The sequence below is a fragment of the Impatiens glandulifera genome, chromosome 1 (assembly GCF_907164915.1).
Source record: "Impatiens glandulifera chromosome 1, dImpGla2.1, whole genome shotgun sequence".
Classification (NCBI taxonomy): Eukaryota; Viridiplantae; Streptophyta; class Magnoliopsida; order Ericales; family Balsaminaceae; genus Impatiens; species Impatiens glandulifera.
Window position 1 is genome coordinate 66,771,683 of NC_061862.1, and position 24,162 is coordinate 66,795,844.

General features: G+C 28.8%; 1 protein-coding gene and 6 non-coding genes across 7 annotated transcripts; 6 read left to right on the top strand and 1 right to left on the bottom strand.

Annotated features, from left to right (window-relative positions):
* The first annotated feature begins 5,908 nt into the window (after window positions 1-5,908).
* Window positions 5,909-6,007, top strand: LOC124923090. Its single transcript, XR_007098110.1, has one exon. It is a non-coding gene; the product is annotated as a small nucleolar RNA Z103 (small nucleolar RNA).
* Window positions 6,008-6,127: 120 nt separating this feature from the next.
* LOC124923112 lies at window positions 6,128-6,211 on the top strand. Its single transcript, XR_007098130.1, has one exon. It is a non-coding gene; the product is annotated as a small nucleolar RNA Z159/U59 (small nucleolar RNA).
* Window positions 6,212-6,226: 15 nt separating this feature from the next.
* On the top strand, window positions 6,227-6,322 carry LOC124923147. The gene has a single exon (XR_007098160.1). It is a non-coding gene; the product is annotated as a small nucleolar RNA snoR1 (small nucleolar RNA).
* A 9,852-nt stretch (window positions 6,323-16,174) lies between these two features.
* On the bottom strand, window positions 16,175-16,951 carry LOC124930752. Its single transcript, XM_047471106.1, has one exon. It carries the CDS (start codon window positions 16,949-16,951, stop codon window positions 16,175-16,177), a length of 777 nt encoding a protein of 258 aa, XP_047327062.1.
* A 6,712-nt stretch (window positions 16,952-23,663) lies between these two features.
* Window positions 23,664-23,762, top strand: LOC124923080. Its single transcript, XR_007098100.1, has one exon. It is a non-coding gene; the product is annotated as a small nucleolar RNA Z103 (small nucleolar RNA).
* A 121-nt stretch (window positions 23,763-23,883) lies between these two features.
* Window positions 23,884-23,966, top strand: LOC124923106. The gene has a single exon (XR_007098125.1). It is a non-coding gene; the product is annotated as a small nucleolar RNA Z159/U59 (small nucleolar RNA).
* Window positions 23,967-24,028: 62 nt separating this feature from the next.
* LOC124923153 lies at window positions 24,029-24,128 on the top strand. The gene has a single exon (XR_007098164.1). It is a non-coding gene; the product is annotated as a small nucleolar RNA snoR1 (small nucleolar RNA).
* Window positions 24,129-24,162: the final 34 nt, after the last annotated feature.

Consider the following 24,162-nt stretch of genomic DNA (forward strand, 5'->3'; position numbering starts at 1 on the left):
ATTGTATCAACTTTCAGGAGCAATAACGAATTAGAGGCAACAAAGCTATGGCATATGCAATTGGGGCATGCTGGTGAGAAATCTATGCAAACTCTTGTCAAGCAAGGATTGTTAAAAGGTAGAAAAGTTTGTAAGTTAGATTTTTGTGAACATTGTATTCTGGGAAAACAAAGGCGAGTAAAATTTGGCACTTCTATCCATAACACCAAGGGTATCTTGGATTACGTGCACTCAGATGTCTAGGGACCTTCCAAGACTCCTTCTCTTAGAGGTAGACATTATTTTGTTACTTTTATTGATGATTTTCCAGAAGAGTATGGGTGTTTACTATGAAGAATAAAGGTGAAGTGTTTTGGATATTTTTTAAATGAAAAACTCAAGTTGAAGACGAGACAGGAAGAAAGATCAAAATTCTCTGGACTGATAACGGTGAAGAATACAAGAATGATCCATTCCAGAAGTTATGCCAAGAGTGTGACATAGTTCGACAATTCACAGTCAGAAAAACACCACAACAGAATGAAGTATCGGAACGTATGAACATGACATTGGTAGAGAAAGTTCGATGTATGTTGTCTAATGCTGGGTTAGACAAGAAATTTTGGGCAGAAGATGTGTCATACACTCAACATTTGGTAATTCGCCTGCCATCATCTGCACTTTGTGGAAAGACTCCATTAAAGGTATGGTCTGGAAAACCTGCAACTAATTATAATTTTTTGTATATTTTTGGTTCTACTGTATATTATCATTTATTTGAATCAAAGTTGGATCCATGAGAAAAAAAGACTCTTTTATGGGATTTACTACGGGAGTTAAAGGGTATCGCCTTTAGTATTTGAATGAAAAGAAAACTATTATCAGTAGAGATGTTACTTTTGATGATTATTCAATGTTGAATAAGGTAACACCAGACAAGATTGATTGCACTCCGCAACAGGTGGAGTTTGAGCAGATAAAGATAAGCTCAACAATAAGTGACTCTCCGACAACAGACGAAGAGTTAAATGAGGAAGAGGTTTCGACCCAAGAACCTTCAGAACAATGTGAATCAATTATTGTGAATAGACCAAGGTGAGTTACTCAAAAACCATCTCGGTTTATTGACATGGCGGCCTATGCACTTCTAGTCGTAGATGATGTTCCAACCACTTTTTCAGATGTCAGTCGAAGTACTGAAAATGGAAAAAGGAGAGGTGTTTTGGAAGATGAGATGCAATCTCTTTAGAAGAATGAGACATACAAATTGACGCATCTACGAAAAGGGAAGAAGGTTATTGATTGTAAATGTATATTTGCTAAGAAAGAAGGATTTCTTGAAAAGTTTGATGTTCGCTACAAGGAAAAGTTTGTAGCTAAAGACTACACTTAGAAGGAAGGAGTTGATTATAATGAGGTATTTTCTCCTGTTATTAAACACTCTTCCATTAGAATTTTTTTGACCTTGATAGCGCAAATGAATTTGGAGCTAACTCAACCAGATGTGAAGACCGCAGACATACACGGTTATTTGAACGAGGAAATCTACATTTATCAACAAGATGAATTCAATGTTTCTAATAAAGAAAATTGTGTTTGCAAGTTGAACAGATCATTGTATCCATTATAGGTACAAAAAAACTCCCACATAGTCTAAATAAGTCTTTCAACAAAATATAGGCACAAATTATACCTCAACTTTTATATTAGTATTAATTATCATAATAATGGTTATAATAATGGTTATAACCACTCCTAATTAATTAATAATGGTTGTAACATATTATTAATACTTTCTAACTACCTAACAAGATTATAACTAAACATTAATGAATCGTTTTGACATAACTTTTACAGACGTTGTTTGAGAAATTAGTCTTGGTTTTGGCTTCGCACAAGGATCGAACAACATCGTCGCATACTCTCGAGCAACATCTTCAGCTAAATTGAAGGTACCAAGCCAAACCCTTTTCTTTTTCATAGGATCTCTAATCTCCGCCTAATCTATGGTGAACTCAGAAATCTACAAAAGAAAGAAGAAAAAGAAGATAACTTATTTTTCTCTTCTTCTGTTTTCTCTCTTCGTCACCGTGTTCCTCGAGTTCTCTGTCTATAAATGTTTGTTCTATCATCATCCTCCCCGCGTATAACAAGTTTGTCTTCGGAAAATTAGATTTGGGTTGACATGTGTCTCCCTCTCTTAACAGGTAGATACCATTACTCACTACTACCACCACCAGTAGTTTGCTTCATTCTCAATGCATGTGATGTAATTGAGGAAGAAGTATAATGTAAATAAAATGAAGAATAATTACAAATATGTCCGATTAGTAGAGGAAGAAGAGATTGTAGATATTATTTTTTTTCAATTTTTAGCTTATTATGAGTTTTTTTTATATGTTTAGTTTTCTTTTGAGCAAATTCTTTATTTACAATATAATTCATAAGAGTGCAAAAAAAATTAATTAGAATTCAAATGATAGATATTTATAATTGCTGGCCCTTTTTTCGAATATCATAGGTCAAGTGATCTCAATATATCATTAATTTTGAAAAAAATTGGGCTTTATTCAAAACCCTTATTACACATATTGAGCCCTAAAATTTTCAACATAAAAACAAAACTTACAAAACTTAATCTATGATGATAGAAAATGAGTCATTTTAGTCACGTTCTTAATTTTTCTGTTCTTTGGTTTAGATATTTTTTTTTCTGTTTCCTTTAAGTTATATTCATGTTATTAATATACTATTATATATGTTACATTTCAATAGCAGAAAATTAAATCAGCACAATAAATGAACCATACAAACACAATAATAATGGAAATATAAAAGACAAAACATGCTATATTTATTTTTGTTGGATCTTGGGTTGAGTCACCAGTTGGATCAATGTCTTGACTTACCCTTGACATTGACCATGGTTTAAATTTCGAAATTAGGTATTCTCCTTAGTGGATCTTGGCATTCTTTAGCATTTCTTGGATCCTTTCTATGGATATTGACATTCTTGAGGATTCTTTACGGATCTTGACTTGTTCTTGATGAATCTTGGCTCATGAAATTAATGATTTTTAATATTTTAATTTTTCCTAAAAAAAGGAATAAAATCAATTAATTATAAATTTAAGTAACTAACTGCTAACTAATCTAACTAACTTTTATTTGGCAACATTAATTAGTGTCACTTATCATAAGTGATTAATACCCATTGAAATATAATAAGTGATTTATATGGATTGAAATAATGTTTTTCAGTTTAATTAATTATTAAGAAATATAGAACAGAAATAAATGATCTTGATTGTTTGGTATCTTTATTTATTTATATATAAATATAGAAGCCGTAACATTTTGTGAAAGAGAATTTATAATAAAAAGAAAAATTGTGCGCCAAGATATAATATATATAGTTAGTAATTTAAAAAAGTTAATCATAGTTCAAATAAATAATAAAAAAAAATAAAAAAAAAATAGTATATTAGTTATAGTTCAAATAAACCAGGAAAATTAGTATTATCTTCTATTAATTAGGATTTTTTATTTTTTTTAGAATTAAAGGATTAGAAGAAGTAAAATAATGTACTATTAATTAGGCTAGTTGTTATATAGTATTATTTCCTATTAATTAGGCTAAATTAGTTATATAAAATATTTATAAATAGACAAATTAAGAAGTCAATACATGGAAGAATAGGCTTGGACATGGAAGAACGAGGCGGTGGGATGAGATGCGTGGAGCCACTATTTAAGAAACATCTTATTTAGGTGTTGATGAATTACTTGAGAACATACCTACAAAGATGACGAACTTTGTTGATTTCTCTAAGTAGTTACTTTTATGGCTGCTTCAGGCATCTCTTTCCACCTCCTCATTGTCGTTATCCAGTTATTATTACAGACAAATCTTCATATCTCATTTCTGTGGAAAAAATGACAAACATTCAAGTAAGTAACATCTCTAGACTAGAGTTCAATTAATTATTTTAATTGGGAAGTAGAAAAAACTTGTTTATTGTTGTTTATTAATTTATAATGGTACACTTATTTGTTTTAACAACTTTATTAAATTATATTATTTCTTTGTCACGAGAATTTGGAATCTCTTGATCAAGGTAACTTGTTGATAAAGTTGTTGAATTTTGTGGAAAAGTTGTTCATTCTAATGTATTAAATTGACAATAATGACTTTTACTTTATTAGAAAATGAATTGTGAACCTATGTTGATAATGTAGAGATCTCATCATCATCAATGTTACTTATTAATTTTCATTTAGGTTAGACATTGCTTCAAAATCATGTGCTATGACATAAATAAGACATAACTAAAATTGAAATTTATAAAGGAAATGTACCAAAGTTGCATAATATTTTGTGTTTTTATTTTAAAAATTAAAGATATTAGTAATATTATTGATATTCTAACCTATCTAGCACATTTATTGAATATTTGAAATTATAATAAAATATTTGAGAAAAAACAATAATTTGGGATAAAAAACATGTATCTAGATTAAATTTGAAAGTCTAGATACATTTGAAAGTCTATAACATGTTTGTGTATATATCATACTATAATGTATAAATTGTTTTTTTTTTGTCATATATCATAGTACAATTAATAAGGATTATTAGAATATATTCTTAGTTTGCGTAGGGAAATGTGTTAGTGTTTTTAGAGTTATTCAAATATGTAGTATTTCTTTACTCACGTGTGTACGCTTGGTTTTGTTTTTTTTATATTTTCTTATCAAAAAAATAATTTTTGAGTCAAAGAATAATCAAATAAATATATATATATTTATAATGTTTTTGGGTCTAGTATGACAAATTGACAAGATAAATATTTTATAAGTAACATTTGGAAAAAAAATACAAGAGTTATTTAAATTATTTTTCATGTTTTTATATATAATTTGACAAGAAAAATAATGACTAGAAAGTATAGAAAATGATTTATTTTGTGGATTAAAAATTTAATAGGAGAGAATTTTTTAATGTGATACATCATCTTTTATATACATTTTTGTCAATAAATTATAATAATTATATTAAGTTTAATATATTAATTATTTTAAAAAAAATATGTTTATTAAATATACTCATTATTGTTTAAATATATAACAATTAGAATAAACAGAAATATAATTGCAATCAATCCTTATTATGGAAGTTGATCTAGTCTTTTGTTAGAAGTATGAGAAAAACTAAAGTAAACTCCCATTAAAGTATAGTTAAGTAGGATTTATGAAAAATGACACGGTAAATATTATTATGCGTGATATTTTTATTTGTCATATTCGTGAAATTATTTGTCAATTAATTATATTGACTTATATGATCACTTTTGGAATTTAGTTGTGCTTAAATACAACGATAAATTATTTGGTTATTATTACAGTTAATTGATAAAATTGTTTATATAAAGCCATAATTGAGATGACATAAATTATATAAAATGATGTTAGTATATAATAATATATTGAAATTTCATATTATTATAAAAAAATTATAAATAAAAATATCATTGATTTATATATAATTATATTTTTATTTTCAAAAAGTACCCAAATATCATTCTTAAAAAACTTCTCCAAGTAAAAATTGAAACCAGAATATAAATGAAATCAACCTTTATTATGGAAGTTTATATAGTCATGAAGGATGAGAAAGGCTCAAGTAAAGGCCTATTATATTTTAAATAAATAAAGGGCTAATATATTCCTCTTAAACAGAGGCCCAATAATTTAAAAGTCATTAGCTCTTTTTCAAAATAGGTTAGTTCTCCACTCACACAGTATATATGACATGCTCTTCGGTTTTTATTATACATTGATCTTCTATTTATTTGATGATTATTCATATTTTGTAACGTTTCTTCATTTCGATCAGCCTAAAGATTATTAAACTGTTCCGATTTCTTTGATGAATGTGATGATGCTTTCCCGAAATGATCGAAACTGAAATTATCGAGCATCGTTCTCATTTATTTGAGAAATCCAAGCCAGGAATCTTCTGATCCATCTCTGTCCATTAGAATATTCTAGAAAGAACAGTGCTTAGTTTTTAATCGGATAATTTAACTGACTTTGAATTTTTTTCATTTTTATTTTTTTGTTTACTTTTCTCTTTAAACATTCTTGGAACTCTTATGATGTAAATTTAAAAACTTTTCGTTCTCCTGAGACAAACCATGCTGATAATCATGGAGACCTGAACTAAAGAGTATGTATACACTTTATAGGCAAAGATGATTGATGCTTATTTTTGACACCTCTTGTATGAGAATTGCCTCTAATGGAGTCTCTTCTTTGAGCAAATTAAGCAACTTTCTGAGCTTAGTCTGTTTATTCTAAATAAATAGTTGCACTCCTCGTGTCAAGATTGATTATTTTATGAAATTGAATGGAAATTCAGACAACCATTGTCCTTTTGTTTAGTGTTCGGTGAAATCAAATCGTGTCACAAAATTATGAATCTATCATCTTATATGAACAAATTTAACAACTTTCTGAGCTTAGTCTGTTTCTTTAAATTATTATATTCCTCAAGATTGATTATTTTAAGAAATTGAAAAGTAGATTGAGATGTGTTAGTCTGTTCATACATCATGTAATAGATGTATGACCCCCAAATGTTAGTCTTTTTCAGAAATTTGTTATCTATCAATTATCCAAATGTCAATGTATGTCTGTCTTCCCTTAGACTCTTGCAAAATATAAAGTTTAGGATAAAAGATGCATTTTAAGTATTGTTACAAAAACAGGTTTCTAGGTTTCTCCATTGCAATATGGTGAAATCTGATAAGAAGAGAAATATGAATGTTCTTCTGCAGAGGATTGAACATTTGTCTTCATCTTATCTTCCAACATCATGGTCTCCTTCAATTGGGAATATGCTTTTTGATATTATATTATGAAATTCTATTTCATCATCAACCTGATTGCCTCGTTTTAGGGTGGTCATTGTTTAAATTTCACCCTTAATCTTTTTTAGTCGGTAAGAATTTTATGTTTTTTTAGACGGATGGGTGATTTTTTCTTTTTTCATGTATCGGAACTTATTAGTATTAATCATTCTCAATCTCATTGATAGCATATGGATATTTTCATTCTATTTCTATTGATAATGTTTAGATTTATTAGAGATAAATTATTAATATTATTTTGTAATTGAATTATATTAATATTTTTTATTTTTATTATTATATTTTATTTAATTAAAAATACAAAATATTGTTATTTTTATATTATAAATATTTAAAATATATAAAATATTGAAATGTATCTTAATTTAATAAAATATAAATATTTAATATTTTATTATATTAATTATAGTTTAATGATTCAATTTTTTTATTCATAAATAAAAATTATTTATCAAATAAGATAAAGTATTTAAAATATTAAATATTAATAATTAATCAAATTAAATATAATATAATATTTTACTTAATAATATATAAAATAACATTGCATAATATTTTTAATAACATTTTTTTATTAAAATATTTTATATTTAATTTTTCTAATATTTTTTAAATATTTATTTTATATAAAATTATTATTTTATTTTTAAGTTTGTATAATTTAATTAATTTATTATAATTTTTTACTAATATATAAAATATTAATTAATTATATAAATATAATTTTATTATTATTAGTTATTATAATTATTATAAAAATTTTAATTTATTTAATTTATTATATTTTATTTTAAATAATTTATTTTAATAAATAAATTAAAAAACATTATTATTATTTTAATTATAAAAGAAAGTCTAATATAATTATAAAAGAAAAAAATATAAATAATATTATAATTATAATTATGAGAGAGAACGTCGAGATTGAACATTATGGAGAGAAAATGCATTGGAATGAGATTCATTCCTCCAAATTCAGAGAGGAATGAGGAATGAATGATTCCTGATGATTATCCGGGAATCAAATCAATATTCTTGAATGAAACTCTTCATTCAAACACTTTATTTTATTCTCTTTTCCATTCCTGAGTTTAAAACATCACCTGAATATGTGCTAAAGGATGGAAAAGTTTAACTCAATTTCTTTTTAAGGATGCAGTTTGTAAACTACCAGTATTCTAACATTTGTAAAATAGTTCAGGTCCATGTTTGTTATTAATTTTTCCTTTTTGTTTAGTGATAGGTGAAATAAAATTGTGTCACAAAATTATGAATCTATCATCTTCTATAAGTAAATTTAGCAACTTTCTGAGTTTAGTCTGTTTATTTTAAATAATTATACTCCTCAAGATTGATTATTTTAAGAAATTGAACCGAAATTTAGCAACTCCCTTTCGCAATAATAAAAAGTAGATACCGCAAGTGTCTCTTGGGATATCTCTCTATGTCTTTTTCAGAAATTTGTTATCTATCAACTATCCAAATGCCAACTTATGTCTGACTTCTCTTAGACTCTTGCAAAATACAAAGTTTAGGCTAAAAGATGTATTTTAAGTATGGTTACAAAATAGGTTTCTAGGTTTCTTCATTGCAATATGGTGAAATCTGATAAGATGAGAAATATGAATGTTCTTCTTGCACAAAATCACATATTGTCAATAACAGAGTTTCCAGAAGAATTTTCATGGTCAAGAAACATCACCCTACAAAAGGGCGGTGGTGGGAAGCCAAAAAATGGTGTTTTTCTTCTACTTCCAAGCGAGGATTGAACAGTTGTCTTCATAATATTTTCCAACATCATGGACTCCTTAAGTTGGGGATATGCTTTTAAATATTACATTATGAAATTATATTTCATCATTAACCTAATTGTCTTGTCTAGGGGTGGTCATTGTTCAAATTTCACCTTTTAATCTTTTTTAATCGGTAAGCATTTTATTATTTTTAGACGGATTGGAGACTTTTTCTATTTTCATGTATCTTAGATTCATATTGTTGTGGGATTGATGGATAGATTTTCATTAATGTTGAAATTTAATTGGTATTTTATAATTATTTTTGTTATTTCCTTTTTTTTTATTCAAAATTAAAGTCTCATTTTTTTTAATTGGAACAGTGAATTTCTTTTTTGTCATTGTCATGGTTATTGATATTTTATTATGATTTAATTAATTTTAAATCTTTTTAACTTTTTTTTCAAAATAAAAAATATATATATATATTTATATTTAATTCATTATCAATAAAAAACCCAATAAATTGTCTATATAATATTACAATTCAAAAAAAATATTTTCTCCTATTCAAAATGGTTATTATTATTTTTGGATTAATTTTAATATGGAAATATAGTGTTTGATATATGATACAAATTATATAGGGTATAAGTTGTTAAGATGTATAAATTATAACAATGTATAAATTATATAGGTCAGTATAAGTTGTATAGGTTATTGGTTATGGTTATTTTTTTTAAATATATCTATGATCTCCTTCGTCGCAACTCCCGCAAAAACCGCATAAACGTCCTTTCTCTGGTTCTGATCCAACCATCCATTCTTCACCATCAAATTTGCTACATAAGTTTAACTTGCAGTTTAAACACATCATTTACTTCTGCACTATCTTCAATATCACCTCCTCCTTCACCATAAGGAACTCTGACAATAACTACACCTATGCATTAATATTCTATAAGACTTTTATAACCTATAAAGCTTAGAGACGTTGTAGAACTTAACAAAATCAAGGTCAAGAAATGGTGCTGACGAGATAATTAAAATTTGTTATGAAAAAAATTAAAGAGAAAGCAATGAACACAAGAATGAGAGAAAATTTCGATGGGAATTTGTGATATTTTATTATGTAAAAATAGTGTCACAAATCCATTACATGTAAAAAAAACATCCACCTACTCTAAATAAGTCTCTCAACAAAATATAGGTACAAATTATACTGCAGCTTTTATATTAGTAGTAATTAACATAATAATGGTTATAGCCATTTCTAACTAATTACTAATTGTTATAACAAATTAATAAAAACAATTTAACTATCTTATAACTAAACATTAATGAATCATTTTTACATAACTGAATATAAGCCGAAGAGTCTTTAATTTCCTAATGTTTATCATTAGATTCTTGCTATTGCATAAATGACATGATGCATCTGAGTCTATTAACCATTCATTTTTATCTTTAACTAAGTTGATGCTGCTCATGTTAAACTCAAAAAATGTATATGAATGAGATATAAGTTTAGAACAGTTACCTACAACCACTTGAGGATGCTTTAGCTGCTCTTTTTCCTTTGACATATCTCATGTTTTTCAGAAAATCTTTATACGTATTTTTCAAGAGTTGCATCTCAATACTCATACTATGAAGCATTGTTGATTGTATTTATGCTTCTTTTCTTGTTGTTATTTCCTTAGGTTGTTTCCACCAGTACGGATAACCAACAATCTTAAAACAATTTTCCTTCAAATGCCCCCTACCTCCGTAATGAAAATACAAAAGATTCTTGGATTTAGACCTATCCGAATTACTTCTTCTTTCTCTTGCATACATGGAGTTGTCTTAATTTACATTTCTTAGATAACTTTTCTTTTCTACATTCTGCAACATTGTAGAAACCTTGTAACAACTGGTCATAGTTCTCGCATTAGTATTTGATCTTTCACATATTCATATTGATCATGAAGTCCCATCAGATATTGTAGTAACTTATTCTCATCGTCATCTTGAATCATTTCAAGTTTCAAAAAATATCCATCGCAATATATCTTAGTTCCTTTACACCTACATCTTCTAAGTAGTTTCAAACTAAGCATTTCATCCTACATGTGTCTAACCTTAGAGTAGTATTCTTCTAGACCATTTGATCCTTGTTGTAGTATGATAATATCTTCAAAAACGGTTGTTTCCTTCGTATCTTGATTTAATTTCCAGTCAGAGATCACGACTTATTTTAGTTGATTAAAACCTTCTTTAAAGTCTCACGTCAATCATAAAACCTTCTTTAAAGTCTCACGTCAATCATATTCATCATCCAGGAACGAACCATAGAGCCGACGATTCCCCACTGCCTTACATCTTCTAGATCTGTAGATCTTATGAACGATCCATCTATGAATCTGATTTTTATCTTAGCTGATAAGACAAGTTAGACGCTAAGACATCATCCGTAATAGGTCTCTCTAATGAGAACAACAATAGTTAAAGTTAGCCCTGTATGATATGTTGGATAAATGACCAATGGATCGTTGTTTTATTTGAGGATGAGAAATGTTGATCGATGTATTAACATTTTTGTTGTTTTTGATTAGTTATATGTGCGGAAATTTTAGATCTAATCTAAAATACCTAATCATTGATATAATAGCATAACTGATAGAATAAACATACAGCTTGAAATGGTATACCTTTGATGCGTGAATTTGACAGATCTGGTTGATTGGATCAGGATCAGAGCCCCACTTGTTGCTCCTCTATTTGGTCCACACGAGTTCCAATAGATCCGGTTACCGTCGATTGCTAGATCGTAGGATAACCAAAGGAAACAATCTGATTGCTTGCTTTCAGAATCAAGAGCACCCTTTGTTCTAAAGAACTTCTCTCCAGCTATAGAAAAAGGGGGATGGGGAAGTTTTTGTGTGTCTCATTGATTATTGAATAATCATCCTTTTAAATGCCCCTCTCACCTAGGAAAATTTATTTCCTTTTTAATTGTCATGTAAGAAACCTTCCACCTTCCTTTTTGATAAACCGTAACATATTTATGACAATAAAATATGTTATAATTTTATCTTTCATAAATATATCCTCAATATATATATTTATTTCTTTCTTGCTTAAACGTCTTTAACAATATCTAATATATTGTTTATCCACAAAGTTACTCTTTTATTTCAAAATAAAAGGAATAATATATATTACTAATATCTAATATATTAGTAATATAATCATTCTCATTTCATCTATTGGTAAACCCTATATGTGTGACCTCGTAGGACCCAATTATAATAGCTGTAGGTATTACCCTATTAATCATAGTTGGCTTCTAGCAAAGCACTACGACTCCTAAAATAATTGGATTAAATTAATTTTCTTAATTGTCCTATTCACATTTAGTCATTGCACATTGAATTAAAGGACATAATTCCTTCAATCTCCCACTTGTCCTTAAACAAGTGTGCAATATAAGATACCTTGTCTCTTAGTGTCTTATTCGATGATATGATGACATCCATATCCTTTATCAAATATGTTTCTTGAACTCTGAGTTCGAACTGTAAATAAAACGGATGATTCAAATAATCCATCCGAGCATGGCCATGCATTTTCAGTTCTCACTCTTCAAGTGGCCGAGACACCATTCCCTTTTCAATGTATCGGAGTATACACGAAATAGGAGGACTATTCCAGTCTTGTATGACTATGGCTCCCACTCAACTTTTAGCAATCCTAACAATTGCCTTTATAACTCCCTTTTACGGAAAGCGTTTAACAATGTCAAAGAAATACTAATTATCCAGTGAGACCATAACATACTCATGTCTGAGGAATCTACTAAATATGGTTTAATTTTAAAACTCTATAATATTGAAGAGTATTAAAGCAGGTCAGTCTTATATGTATCATCTATACACATATATGTATATGACTAGACATCTCTATGTCCCTATAGCTCATGAAACCTGACGCTATCAGTCAGCATACAATATAGTAACATATAAAATCATCTATGTCCATTTGATGATTTCGAACTATAGACTTTTAATAATTCAAAACTTCATTTCACTTAATGGGGTTTCATTCACCAGAACACTTAAGGTGATCCCATTTGTTAATAATGAATTATTTGGACATATTATTTAATATTTGTTAAGAACAATGTATAAATAAATATGAAATATCATATATCTTAAAATCATCAAGTCAAACTTAAACAAGTGTTTAATACTCATAAACAAAAAAAAATTAAAGCCATTCTCCAATATGTTTGAGGCCCTTAGCCCTAGTGTGACTCTCATGCTTGGGCCGAGGCATAGGTTTGGTCAATGGATCAGCAATGTTGTCATTTGTATGCACTTTACACATCCTAATATCACCCATATTAATGATGTGTCGAATAAGGTGATACTTCCTCATAACATGTCTGGATTTTGAGCTCGAACTTGGTTCCTTAGCCTGGGCTATGGCACCATTGTTGTCACAATAGATATCAATAGGCATTGAAATGCTAGGAACAACACCGAGTTCATCCAAAAATTTCCTTATCCAAACAGCTTCTTTTGCTGCTTCACTAGCAGCAATATACTCAGCTTCTGTTGTAGAATTTGCTACTGTATCCTGTTTGGAGCTTCTCCAGCTCACAGCTCCTCCATTAAGGATGAAGACATAACCCGATTGTGACTCAAAGCCATCTCGGTCAGTCTGAAAACTTGCATCAGTATAGCCATATACGATTAATTTTTCATCTCCCCCATATATTAAGAAATCATCCTTGGTCCTTCTCAAGTACTTCAGGATATTCTTAGCTGCACTCCAATGTGCTTCTCCAGGACTTGATTGGTATCTGCTACACATGCTCAATGCATATGCAACATCTGGACGTGTACATACCATGGCATACATGATAGATCCTATGGCAGAGGCATAAGGGATCTTGCTCATTTTCTCAAGTTCATCAGATGTTTTAGGACACTGCGTCTTGCTGAGATATACACCATGTTGAACGGGTAAAAATCCCTTTTTAGAATCTTGCATCTTGAATCTTTTAAGAATCTTATCAATATAAATTCCTTGACTCAGTCCAAGTAGCCTTTTAGATCTATCTCTATAGATCTTGATTCCAAGAATGTACTCAGCATTTCCTAAGTCTTTCATTGAGAAGCATTTCATCAGCCATTCTTTGACGGACTCTAGCATCGGAATGTCATTCCCAATAAGTAGTATGTCATCCACATATAATACTAGGAAATTTATCTTACTCCCACTAAACCTTTTGTAAACACAAGGATCCTCTTCGCATCTAATGAATTCAAACTCTTTGATCTTATCATCAAATCGAAAGTTCCAACTCCTGGATGCTTGCTTAAGTCCATAAATTGACTTCTTGAGCTTACATACTTTCCCAGCATAATTCGGATCTACAAAACCTTCAGGTTGTGTCATGTACACATCCTCTTCCAAAAAACCATTTAGAAAGGCTGTTTTGACATCCATTTGCCATATCTCATAGTCATAATATGCAGCAATAGCTAGGATTATCCTAATGGATCTAATCATAACAACTGGTGAAAATGTCTCATCATAGTCTATACCATGAATTTGTCTATAACCTTTGGCAACTAATCTTGCCTTGTGAATAGATTTATTTCCATCTTTGTCATTTTTGAGTTTGAAGATCCATTTGCACCCTATGGGTTTGACCCCATTTGGCAAATCTATCAAGTCCCATACTTGATTTTCAAACATCGAATCCATTTCGGACCTCATGGCTTCAAGCCATTTATTGGAGTCTGGACCCATCATTGCTTGATTATAGGTGGAAGGCTCATTATGTTCTAACATAAGAACATCAAGGCTTGCATTTAAGATGAAATCATTATAACGTCTTGGCATAACCCTTGGCCTTTCCGATCTACGAGTGGGTTCAACTTGTTCAACGACTGAATCCGGAATATGATCCACAACAGTTTGTAGATCCTCTTGTTCAGGTTCTTGGATGATCTGAGTCCTTATCCCTTCATAAGTATTTATCTCATCATTGACATCATCCATGACATCATCCATGTCATCTTGTTGTTGAGTTTGTTGCTCATCATCATTTTGACATGATTCAAGATGAATATTTCTCCCACTTGACTTGTTGGAAAGAAACTCTCTTTCCAAAAAGACACTATCCCTTGCAACGAATATCTTTTGCTGTGTTGGATTGTAGAAATAATATCCAAAACTTCCTTTTGGATACCCTATAAAGAAACATTTATCTGACTTGGGGGCAAGTTTATCTGTCTGTAAACGTTTTACATAAGCTTCACATCCCCATATTTTCAGAAAAGACAACTTTGGAACTTTTCCAGTCCATATCTCATATGGAGTTTTATCTATAGTTTTTGACGGAGTCCTATTTAGTGTCAGTACAGCGGTAGTAAGGGCATATCCCCAGAAGGAAATCGGAAGATTGACAAAACTCATCATTGATCGGACCATGTCTAACAAGGTCCTGTTTCTCCTTTCAGATACACCATTTAGCTGTGGTGTTCCTGGGGTTGACAATTGTGTTACTATACCACAATTTTTCAAATGATGATCAAAATCATGGCTCATGTATTCACCACCACGATCAGATCGAAGTGCTTTGATTTTCTTGCCACATTGAGTCTCTACTTCATATTGAAATTCTTTGAACTTTTCAAAGGATTCTGATTTATGTGACATAAGGTAAACATACCCATATCTACTCACGTCATCAGTAAATGTGATGAAGTACTTATAACCACCTTTAGCTTCTGTACTCATTGGCCCACATACATCAGTATGTATTATATTCAATAGTTCAGTAGCCCTTTCAAAATTTCTTTTGAAAGGTGACCTTGTCATTTTACCCATCAGACACGATTCACATGTTATAATGGATTCATAATCCATATCTTTTAAAATTCCATCTCTATGGAGCTTCTTCATGCGATTCATACTAATGTGACCTAATCGACAATGCCATAGATAGGTTTCACTCAAATTATTTGGTTTTTGTCTTTTGTTATTTATGTTATATAATTCTGATTTAAGATCTATTTCAAAAATCCCATTATTCATATGAGCAGTTGCATAGAAAATATTATTCTTAGAAACAGAAATACACCCATTCTTAAGGCTAAAATCAAAACCATCATAATGCAATGCACCAACCGAAACAAGGTTCTTGGTAATACACGGAACATGATAACAATTATTAAGTTCAAATGTTAAACCGGAAGGTAGAGACAGACAAAAAACTCCTACAGTAAGTGCAGCAACACTTGCTCCATTTGCAACGCGCAAGTCTATCTCCCCTTTCTTCACCCGCCTTCTATTTCTTAGTCCCTGCACATTTGAAATAATGTGAACACCACATGCTGTATCAAATACCCAAGTGGGACCATTATCTAGTGTATGGACATTGGTTGTCATTATATCAATAACATAAATACCTGAAGTGGAACTCACAGTTCCGTTCTTCTTATCTTCAAGATATTTGGGACAGTTTCTCTTCTAGTGACCCTTGGCCTTACAATAAAAACAATCATGTTCAGAAGCTACTCTTGGCTTCTCATCACCCTTGGGTTTTGCAACTTGTTTACCTTTTCTTTGGTAATTGTTTTTATTCTTAGCCATTTTCTTAAAACCCTTCCCACTATTGACATTCAGAACTTCCTTCCTCTTGTCATCAGTGATATTGCCTTCTGCATTTTTAAGCAGGTTGTGGAGTTCATTTAGATCATGCTTTAGTCCATTCATATGGTATTTCATTCTAAAAGGTGCAAAACCATCGTGTAAGGATCTAAGAACGATATCCGTGGCCAACTCTTGGTCATAAGGGGTCCCCAAATCTTCCATCCTCTTGAACAGCCCAGTTAGACTAATCACATGAGGACTTACGGGTTTCCCTTTCACAAGTCTGCTATCAAGTATAGCCTTGTGAGTTTCATATCGTTCAATCCTTGCCTGATCCTGAAACAGAGTTTTCAGCTCAGTTGTGATGGTATAAGCATCGGAACTCAAAAACCTCTTCTGCAAATCAGGTTCCATTGCAGCAAGCATTAAGCAAGTGACAGGTAAAGCCTCAGTTTTCAATTGGGTTGCTGTTGCCTTCTCCTCGTCAGACGAGGTATCAGTCACTTTTGGAATAGGGGTAGTAAGAACGTCCTCACGTCCCTCGGACCTCAGAATTATCCTCAGATTCCTTTCCCAATCTAGGAAATTAGTCCCATTTAACTTGTTTTTCTCAATAATGGAGCGCAGGGAGAATTTCAAATTATCGTTTGCCATTATCTACAATATGTTATTTAAATACAACTTAATTAGTTTATGTATTGACAATGCAAACACTTGTGATAAACAATTTAACAGGAGTGAATGCGCATTTTAATCAAATTATTATAGTTCCTTTCTGAACAAAATGATTCCAAGATCCCATTTGATAAAAGTCTAACGTACTTTTGCACTGCCTTAGACCTTGTATATTCAGGGTAAGTAAACGATATTTACTAATCATAACTTCTTTATAATTCTTGGTTGATAATCTAAATCCAATTTAGAGTCATCCCTATACCTAAAAATCCAAGACTTGGTATTGGTCTCTTGTTGGGTACAACCATATCAATGTTTATGAATCCCTTATATAGATTCACCCTCAAGAGTATACAGTAGAGGAAAGACACAATCGCTTTTGCGAAACCCATCTAACCAAAATAATACTGTAAACTGCTTGGGTTATGATGTGGAAAGGTATTTTCCCAATTTCTTTAGGAACTAAAATCTTTCATTGGTTTTATTTTAAAAGTGAAAAAAAAATAGTTATAAATAAAACCAAAACAATGTATATTAAAACATGTAATCTTTTCTACGGATCACTATCCTTCAAGGTTCAACATGTAGTAACTTTCAAGAGTATTAATCTTGAACTTGCATTTTCTTTTCTTAACTTTTGAGAAAAAGTAAATAATATAAATCATATTTATATATTTTAATTCTAAACAAAACTTATTACATTTCATAACAAGATCAATTAACTGTATATTACGAATAATATCATCATATTATAATTAATCATTAACTTGTTAGATTATTATTCAGATTGCATCAAATAGTTCTATCAGTTTATGCAACCTAGCTCTGATACCATTGTTGTTTTTGATTAGTTATATGTGCGGAAATTTTAGATCTAATCTAAAATACCTAATCATTGATATAATAGCATAACTGATAGAATAAACATACAGCTTGAAATGATATACCTTTGATGCGTGAATTTGACAGATCTGGTTGATTGGATCAGGATCAGAGCCCCACTTGTTGCTCCTCTATTTGGTCCACACGAGTTCCAATAGATCCGGTTACCGTCGATTGCTAGATCGTAGGATAACCAAAGGAAACAATCTGATTGCTTGCTTTCAGAATCAAGAGCACCCTTTGTTCTAAAGAACTTCTCTCCAGCTATAGAAAAAGGGGGATGGGGAAGTTTTTGTGTGTCTCATTGATTATTGAATAATCATCCTTTTAAATGCCCCTCTCACCTAGGAAAATTTATTTCCCTTTTAATTGTCATGTAAGAAACCTTCCACCTTCCTTTTTGATAAACCGTAACATATTTATGACAATAAAATATGTTATAATTTTATCTTTCATAAATATATCCTCAATATATATATTTATTTCTTTCTTGCTTAAACGTCTTTAACAATATCTAATATATTGTTTATCCACAAAGTTACTCTTTTATTTCAAAATAAAAGGAATAATATATATTACTAATATCTAATATATTAGTAATATAATCATTCTCATTTCATCTATTGGTAAACCCTATATGTGTGACCTCGTAGGACCCAATTATAATAGCGGTAGGTATTACCCTATTAATCATAGTTGGCTTCTAGCAAAGCACTACGACTCCTAAAATAATTGGATTAAATTAATTTTCTTAATTGTCTTATTCACATTTAGTCATTGCACATTGAATTAAAGGACATAATTCCTTCAATTTTAAGTAGAGTTAGGGTTATAGTTGCTTTATATTTCGCTAATATTCACCATTTTGATTTTCTTTAGCAATCGTAGTAGATCAATCTGGCTTTGATACCATGTAGAACTTAACAAAATGGTTAAAAAATGATGCTGATGAGATAATCAAAAACCATTATGGAGAAAATTAAATAGAAATCAATGAACACAAGATTGAGAGAAAAATCTGATGGAGATTTGTGATATTTTATTATGTATAAATAGTGTCATAAATTCATTATAGGTACAAAAAAACTCCCACCTAGTCTAAATAAGTCTCTCAACAAATATAGATACAAATTATACCTAAACTTTTTATATTAGTATCAATTAACATAATAATGGTTATAACCACTACTAATTCATTAATAATAGTTATAACAAATTATTAAAACATTCTAACTACCTAACAAAATTATAACCAAACATTAATGAATCATTTTAACATAACTTTTACAGAAATTGTTTGAGAAATTAGTCTTGGTTTTGGCTTGTTGTATACTCGTGCAACATCTTCAGCTAAATTGAAGGTACCAAGCCAAACCCTTTTCTTTTTCATAGGATCTCTAATCTCCGCATAATCTGTGGTGAACTCAGAAATCTACAAAAGAAAGAAGAAAAAGAATAACTCGTTTTTCTTTTCTTCTGTCTTCTCTCCTCGTCACCGTCTTCCTCGAGTTCTCTATCTATAAATGTTTGTTCTTTCATCATCCTCCTCGCATATTCTGGGAAATTAGATTTGGGTTGACATGTGTCTCCCTTTCTTAACAGGTAGAGAACATTACTTACTATTACCACCAGTAGTTTGAGATCTTCTAAATCTGTGTCCGGTCAAAATGCATCCTCCGAGGAAATTCAATTTTGAAGATCTGTCAGCTTCATTCTCAATGCATTTAATGAAATAGAGGAAGAAGTATAATGTAAATAAAATGAAGAATAATTACAAATATGTCTGGATTAATAGAGGAAGAAGAGAGATTGTAGATATTATTTTTTTTTTTAATTCTTAGCTTATTATGAGTTTTTTATATGTTTACTTTTCTTTTGAGCAAGTTATTTATCTACCGTATAATTCATATGAGTGCAAGAAAAAAAAATCAATTTTAAATTAGTATAATTCATATGAGTGCAAGAAAAAAAATCAATTTTAAATTAATTAGAATTCACATGACAAATATTTATAATTTCCCTTTTTTCGAATATCATAGGTCAGGTGATCTCAATTTATTATTAATTTTGATATTTTTTGGATTCAAATGTTCAAAACCCTTATTACAAATATTGAGTCCTAAAATTTCCAACATAAAAACAAAACTTAAAAATCTTAATCTATGATGATAGAAAATGAGTCATTTTAGTCATGTTCTTAGTTTTTATGTTCTTTGGTTAAATTTTTTTTTTCTGTTTCTTTTAAGTTATATTCAATAGAAAAAAATTAAATTAGCACAAAAAATGAATCATACAAACTTAATAATAATGGAAATATAAAAGGCAAAATATGCTATATTTTTATTTGTTGGATCTTAGGTCGAGTCACCAGTTGGATCCATGTCTTGACTTAACCTTGACATTGACCATGGTTTAAATTTCGAAATTGGATATTTTCTTTAGTGGATCTTGGTCTTTTTTAGCATTTCTTGGATCCTTTTGATGGATATTGACATTCTTGAGGATTCTTTATGGATCTTGATTTGTTCTTGATGAATCTTTGCTCATGAAATTAATTATTTTTAATATTTTAATTTTCCCTCTATTTTCCTAAAAAAAGAATAAAATCATTTAATTATAAATTTGAGTAACTAACTCCTAACTAATCTAACTAACTTTTATAACTTTTATATGGCAACATTAATTAGTGTCACTGATAATAAGTGATTAATATCAATTGAAATAATTTTTTTACGCTTAATTAATTATTAAGAAATATAGAATAGAAATAAATGATTATAGAAGCCGTAACATTTTATAGAAAGAGAATTTATAATAAATAAAAAGTTGTGCGCCAAGATATAATATATTTTAAACAAGTTAGTTTTTAATCTCCTATTAATTATATTATTATCATAAAATAAAATGATTAATCATATTTAAACAAATTCAAATTATTTTATTCTAAAATATCATTAATTAGTTTCTTTTATGTTTATTTAATAGTTATTCTAAAAATTGTATTATACATATAGTTAGTAATTTAAAAAAGATAATCATAATTCAAATAAATAATTTAAAAAAAAATAGTATATTAATTATAATTCAAATGAACCAGGAAAATTAGTATTATCTCCTATTAATTAGAATTTTTTTTAGAATTAAAGGATTAGAAAAAGTAAAAGTAGTCTATTATTAATTAGAATTAGGCTAGTTGTTATATAGTATTATTCCCTATTAATTAGGCTATATTAGTTATGGACATGGAAGAACGAGGTGGTGGACTGAGATGCGTGGAGCCACCATTTAAGAAACATCTTATTTGGGTGTTGATGAATTACTTGAGAACATACTTACAAAGATGACGAACTTGGTTGATTTCTCTAAGTGGTTACTTTTATGGTTGCTTCAGACATCTCTTTCAACTTCCTCCTTGTCGTCATTCAATTATTAATTATTATTACAAACAAATCTTCAAATCTTATTCCCGTGGAAAAAATGACAAAAATTCAAGTAAGTAACCTCTCTAAACTAGAGTTCAATTAATTATTTTAATTCGGGAATAGAAAAAACTTGTTTATTAATTTATAATGGTACTTACAAAGATGACAAACTTGGTTGATTTCTCTAAGTGGTTACTTTTATGGTTGCTTCAGGCATCCCTTTCAATCGTCATCCAATTATTAATTATTATTACAAACAAATCCTCAAATCTTATTCCCATGGAAAAAATGAATAAAATTCAAGTAAGTAACTTCTCTAAACTAGAGTTCAATTAATTATTTTAATTGGGGAGTAGAAAAAACTTGTTTATTAATTTATAATGGTACACTTATTTGTTTTAACAACTTTATTAAATTATATTATTTCTTTGCCACGAGAATTTGGAATCTCTTGATCAAGGCAACTTGTTGATAAAGTTGTTGAATTTTGTGTAAAAGTTGTTCATTCTAATGTATTAAATTGACAATAATGACTTTTACTTTATTAAAAAATAAATTGTGAATCTATGTTGATAATGTAGGGATCTCATCATCATCAATGTTACTTATTAATTTTTATTTAGGTTGAACATTGCTTCAAGATCATGTGCTATGACATAAATAAGACAAAACTAAAATTGAAATTTATAAAGCAAATGTACCAAAGTTGCATAATATTTTGTGATTTTATTTTAAAAATTAAATATATTAGTAATATTATTGATATTCTAACCTATCTAGCACATTTATTGAATATTTGAAATTATAATAAAATATTGAAAAAAAAAACAATAATTTGGGATAAAAAAACATGTATCTAGATTACATTTGAAAGTAGATACATTTGAAAGTCTGTAACATGTTTGTGTATATATCATACTATATTATATAAATTGTTTTTGTCATATATCATAGGACAGTTAATAAGGATTATTAGAATATATTCTTAGTTTGCCTAGGGAAATGTGTTAGTGTTTTTAGAGTTATTTCTTTACTCACGTGAGTACGCTTGGTTTTTTTTATATTTTCTTATTAAAAAAAATAATTTTTGAGTCAAAGAATAATCAAATAAATATATATATTTATAATATTTTTGGGTCTAGTACGACAAATTGACAAGATAAATATTTTATAAAGAGAGTAACATTTGAAAAAAAAAATACAGAGTTATTTAAATTATTTTTTCGTGTTTTTATATATAATTTGACAAAAAAAATAATGACAAGAAAGTATAGAAAATGATGTATTTTGTGGAATAGAAATTTATAGGAGATAATTTTTAAAATGTGATATATCATTTTTTATATACATTTTTGTCAATAAATTATAATAATTATATTAAGTTTAATATATTTATAATTTAATAATTATTTAAAAAATATATTTTTATCAAATATACTCATTATTGTTTAAATATATAACAATTAGAATGAACGAAAATATAATTGCAATCAATCCTTATTATGGAAGTTGATCTAGTTTATTGTTAGAAGTATGAGAAAACTAAAGTAAGTCCCATTATGTACAAAGTATAGTTAAGTAGGACTTATGAAAATGAAAATATAATTGCAATCAATCCTTATTATGGAAGTTGATCTAGTCTATTGTTAGAAGTATGAGAAAACTAAAGTAAAGTCCCATTATGTACAAAGTATAGTTAAGTAGAACTTATGAAAAATGACACGGTAAATATTATGGTGCATGAAATTTTTATTCGTCATAATCGTGAAATTATTTGTCAATTAATTATATTGATTTATGTGATCACTTTTAGGATTTAGTTATGCTTAAATACAGATAATTGATAAAATTGTTTATATAACATATAATTAAGATGACATAAATTTTATAAAATGATGTTGGTATATAATAATATATTGAAATTTCATATTATTATAAAAGATAATTATAAAAAAAAATTATAAATAAAAATATCATTGATTTATATATAATTATATTTTTATTTCGAAAAAGTACCCAAATATCATTCTTAAAAAACTTCTCCAAGTAAAAATTGAAACCAGAAAATAAATGCAATCAATCTTTATTATGGAAGTTTATATAGTCGTTGTTGAAGGATGAGAAAAGCTCAAGTAAAGGCCTATTATATTTTCAATAAATAAAAGGCCAATATATTCCCCTTAAATAGAGGCCCAATAATTTAAGAGTCATTAGCTCTTTTTCAAAATAGGTTAGTTCTCCACTCACACAGTATATATGACATGCTCTTCGATTTTTATTATACATCGATCTTCTATTTATTTGATGATTATTAATATTTTGTAACGTTTCTTTATTTTGATCAGCTTGATTAGCCTAAAGATTATTAAACTGTTCCGATTTCTTTGATGGATGTGATGATGCTTTCCCCAAATGATCGAAGCTGAAATTATCGAGCACCGTTCTCATTTATTTTAGAAATCCAAGCCAGAAATCTTCTGATCCATCTCTGTCCATTAGAATATTCTAGAAAGAACCATGCTTAGTTTTCAATTTGTCAATCTAACTGATTTGAATTGTTTTCATTTTTATTTTTTTGTTTACTTTTCTCTTTAAACATCTTCTTGGATCTCTGATGATGTTAATTTAAAAACATTCGTTCTCCTGAGACAAACCATGCTGATAATCATGGAGACCTGAACTGAAGAGTATGTAAGGGAAGTTCATATTTGTGCTCTTGTTTAATTAGACATTACAATAAAGATGGTTTTATGGCAAAGATGATTGATGCTTATTTCTAACACCTCTTGTATGAGAATTGACTCTAATATTAAAGTCTCTTCTTTGAGCAAATTTAGCAACTTTTCTGAGCTTTATTCTAAATAGTTGCTCTCCTCAGGTCAAGAT

Coding starts and splice junctions, on each gene's coding strand:
- LOC124930752 (XM_047471106.1), bottom strand. CDS start 16,951: ATGGCAAACGATAATTTGAAATTCTCCCTGCGCTCCATTATTGAGAAA.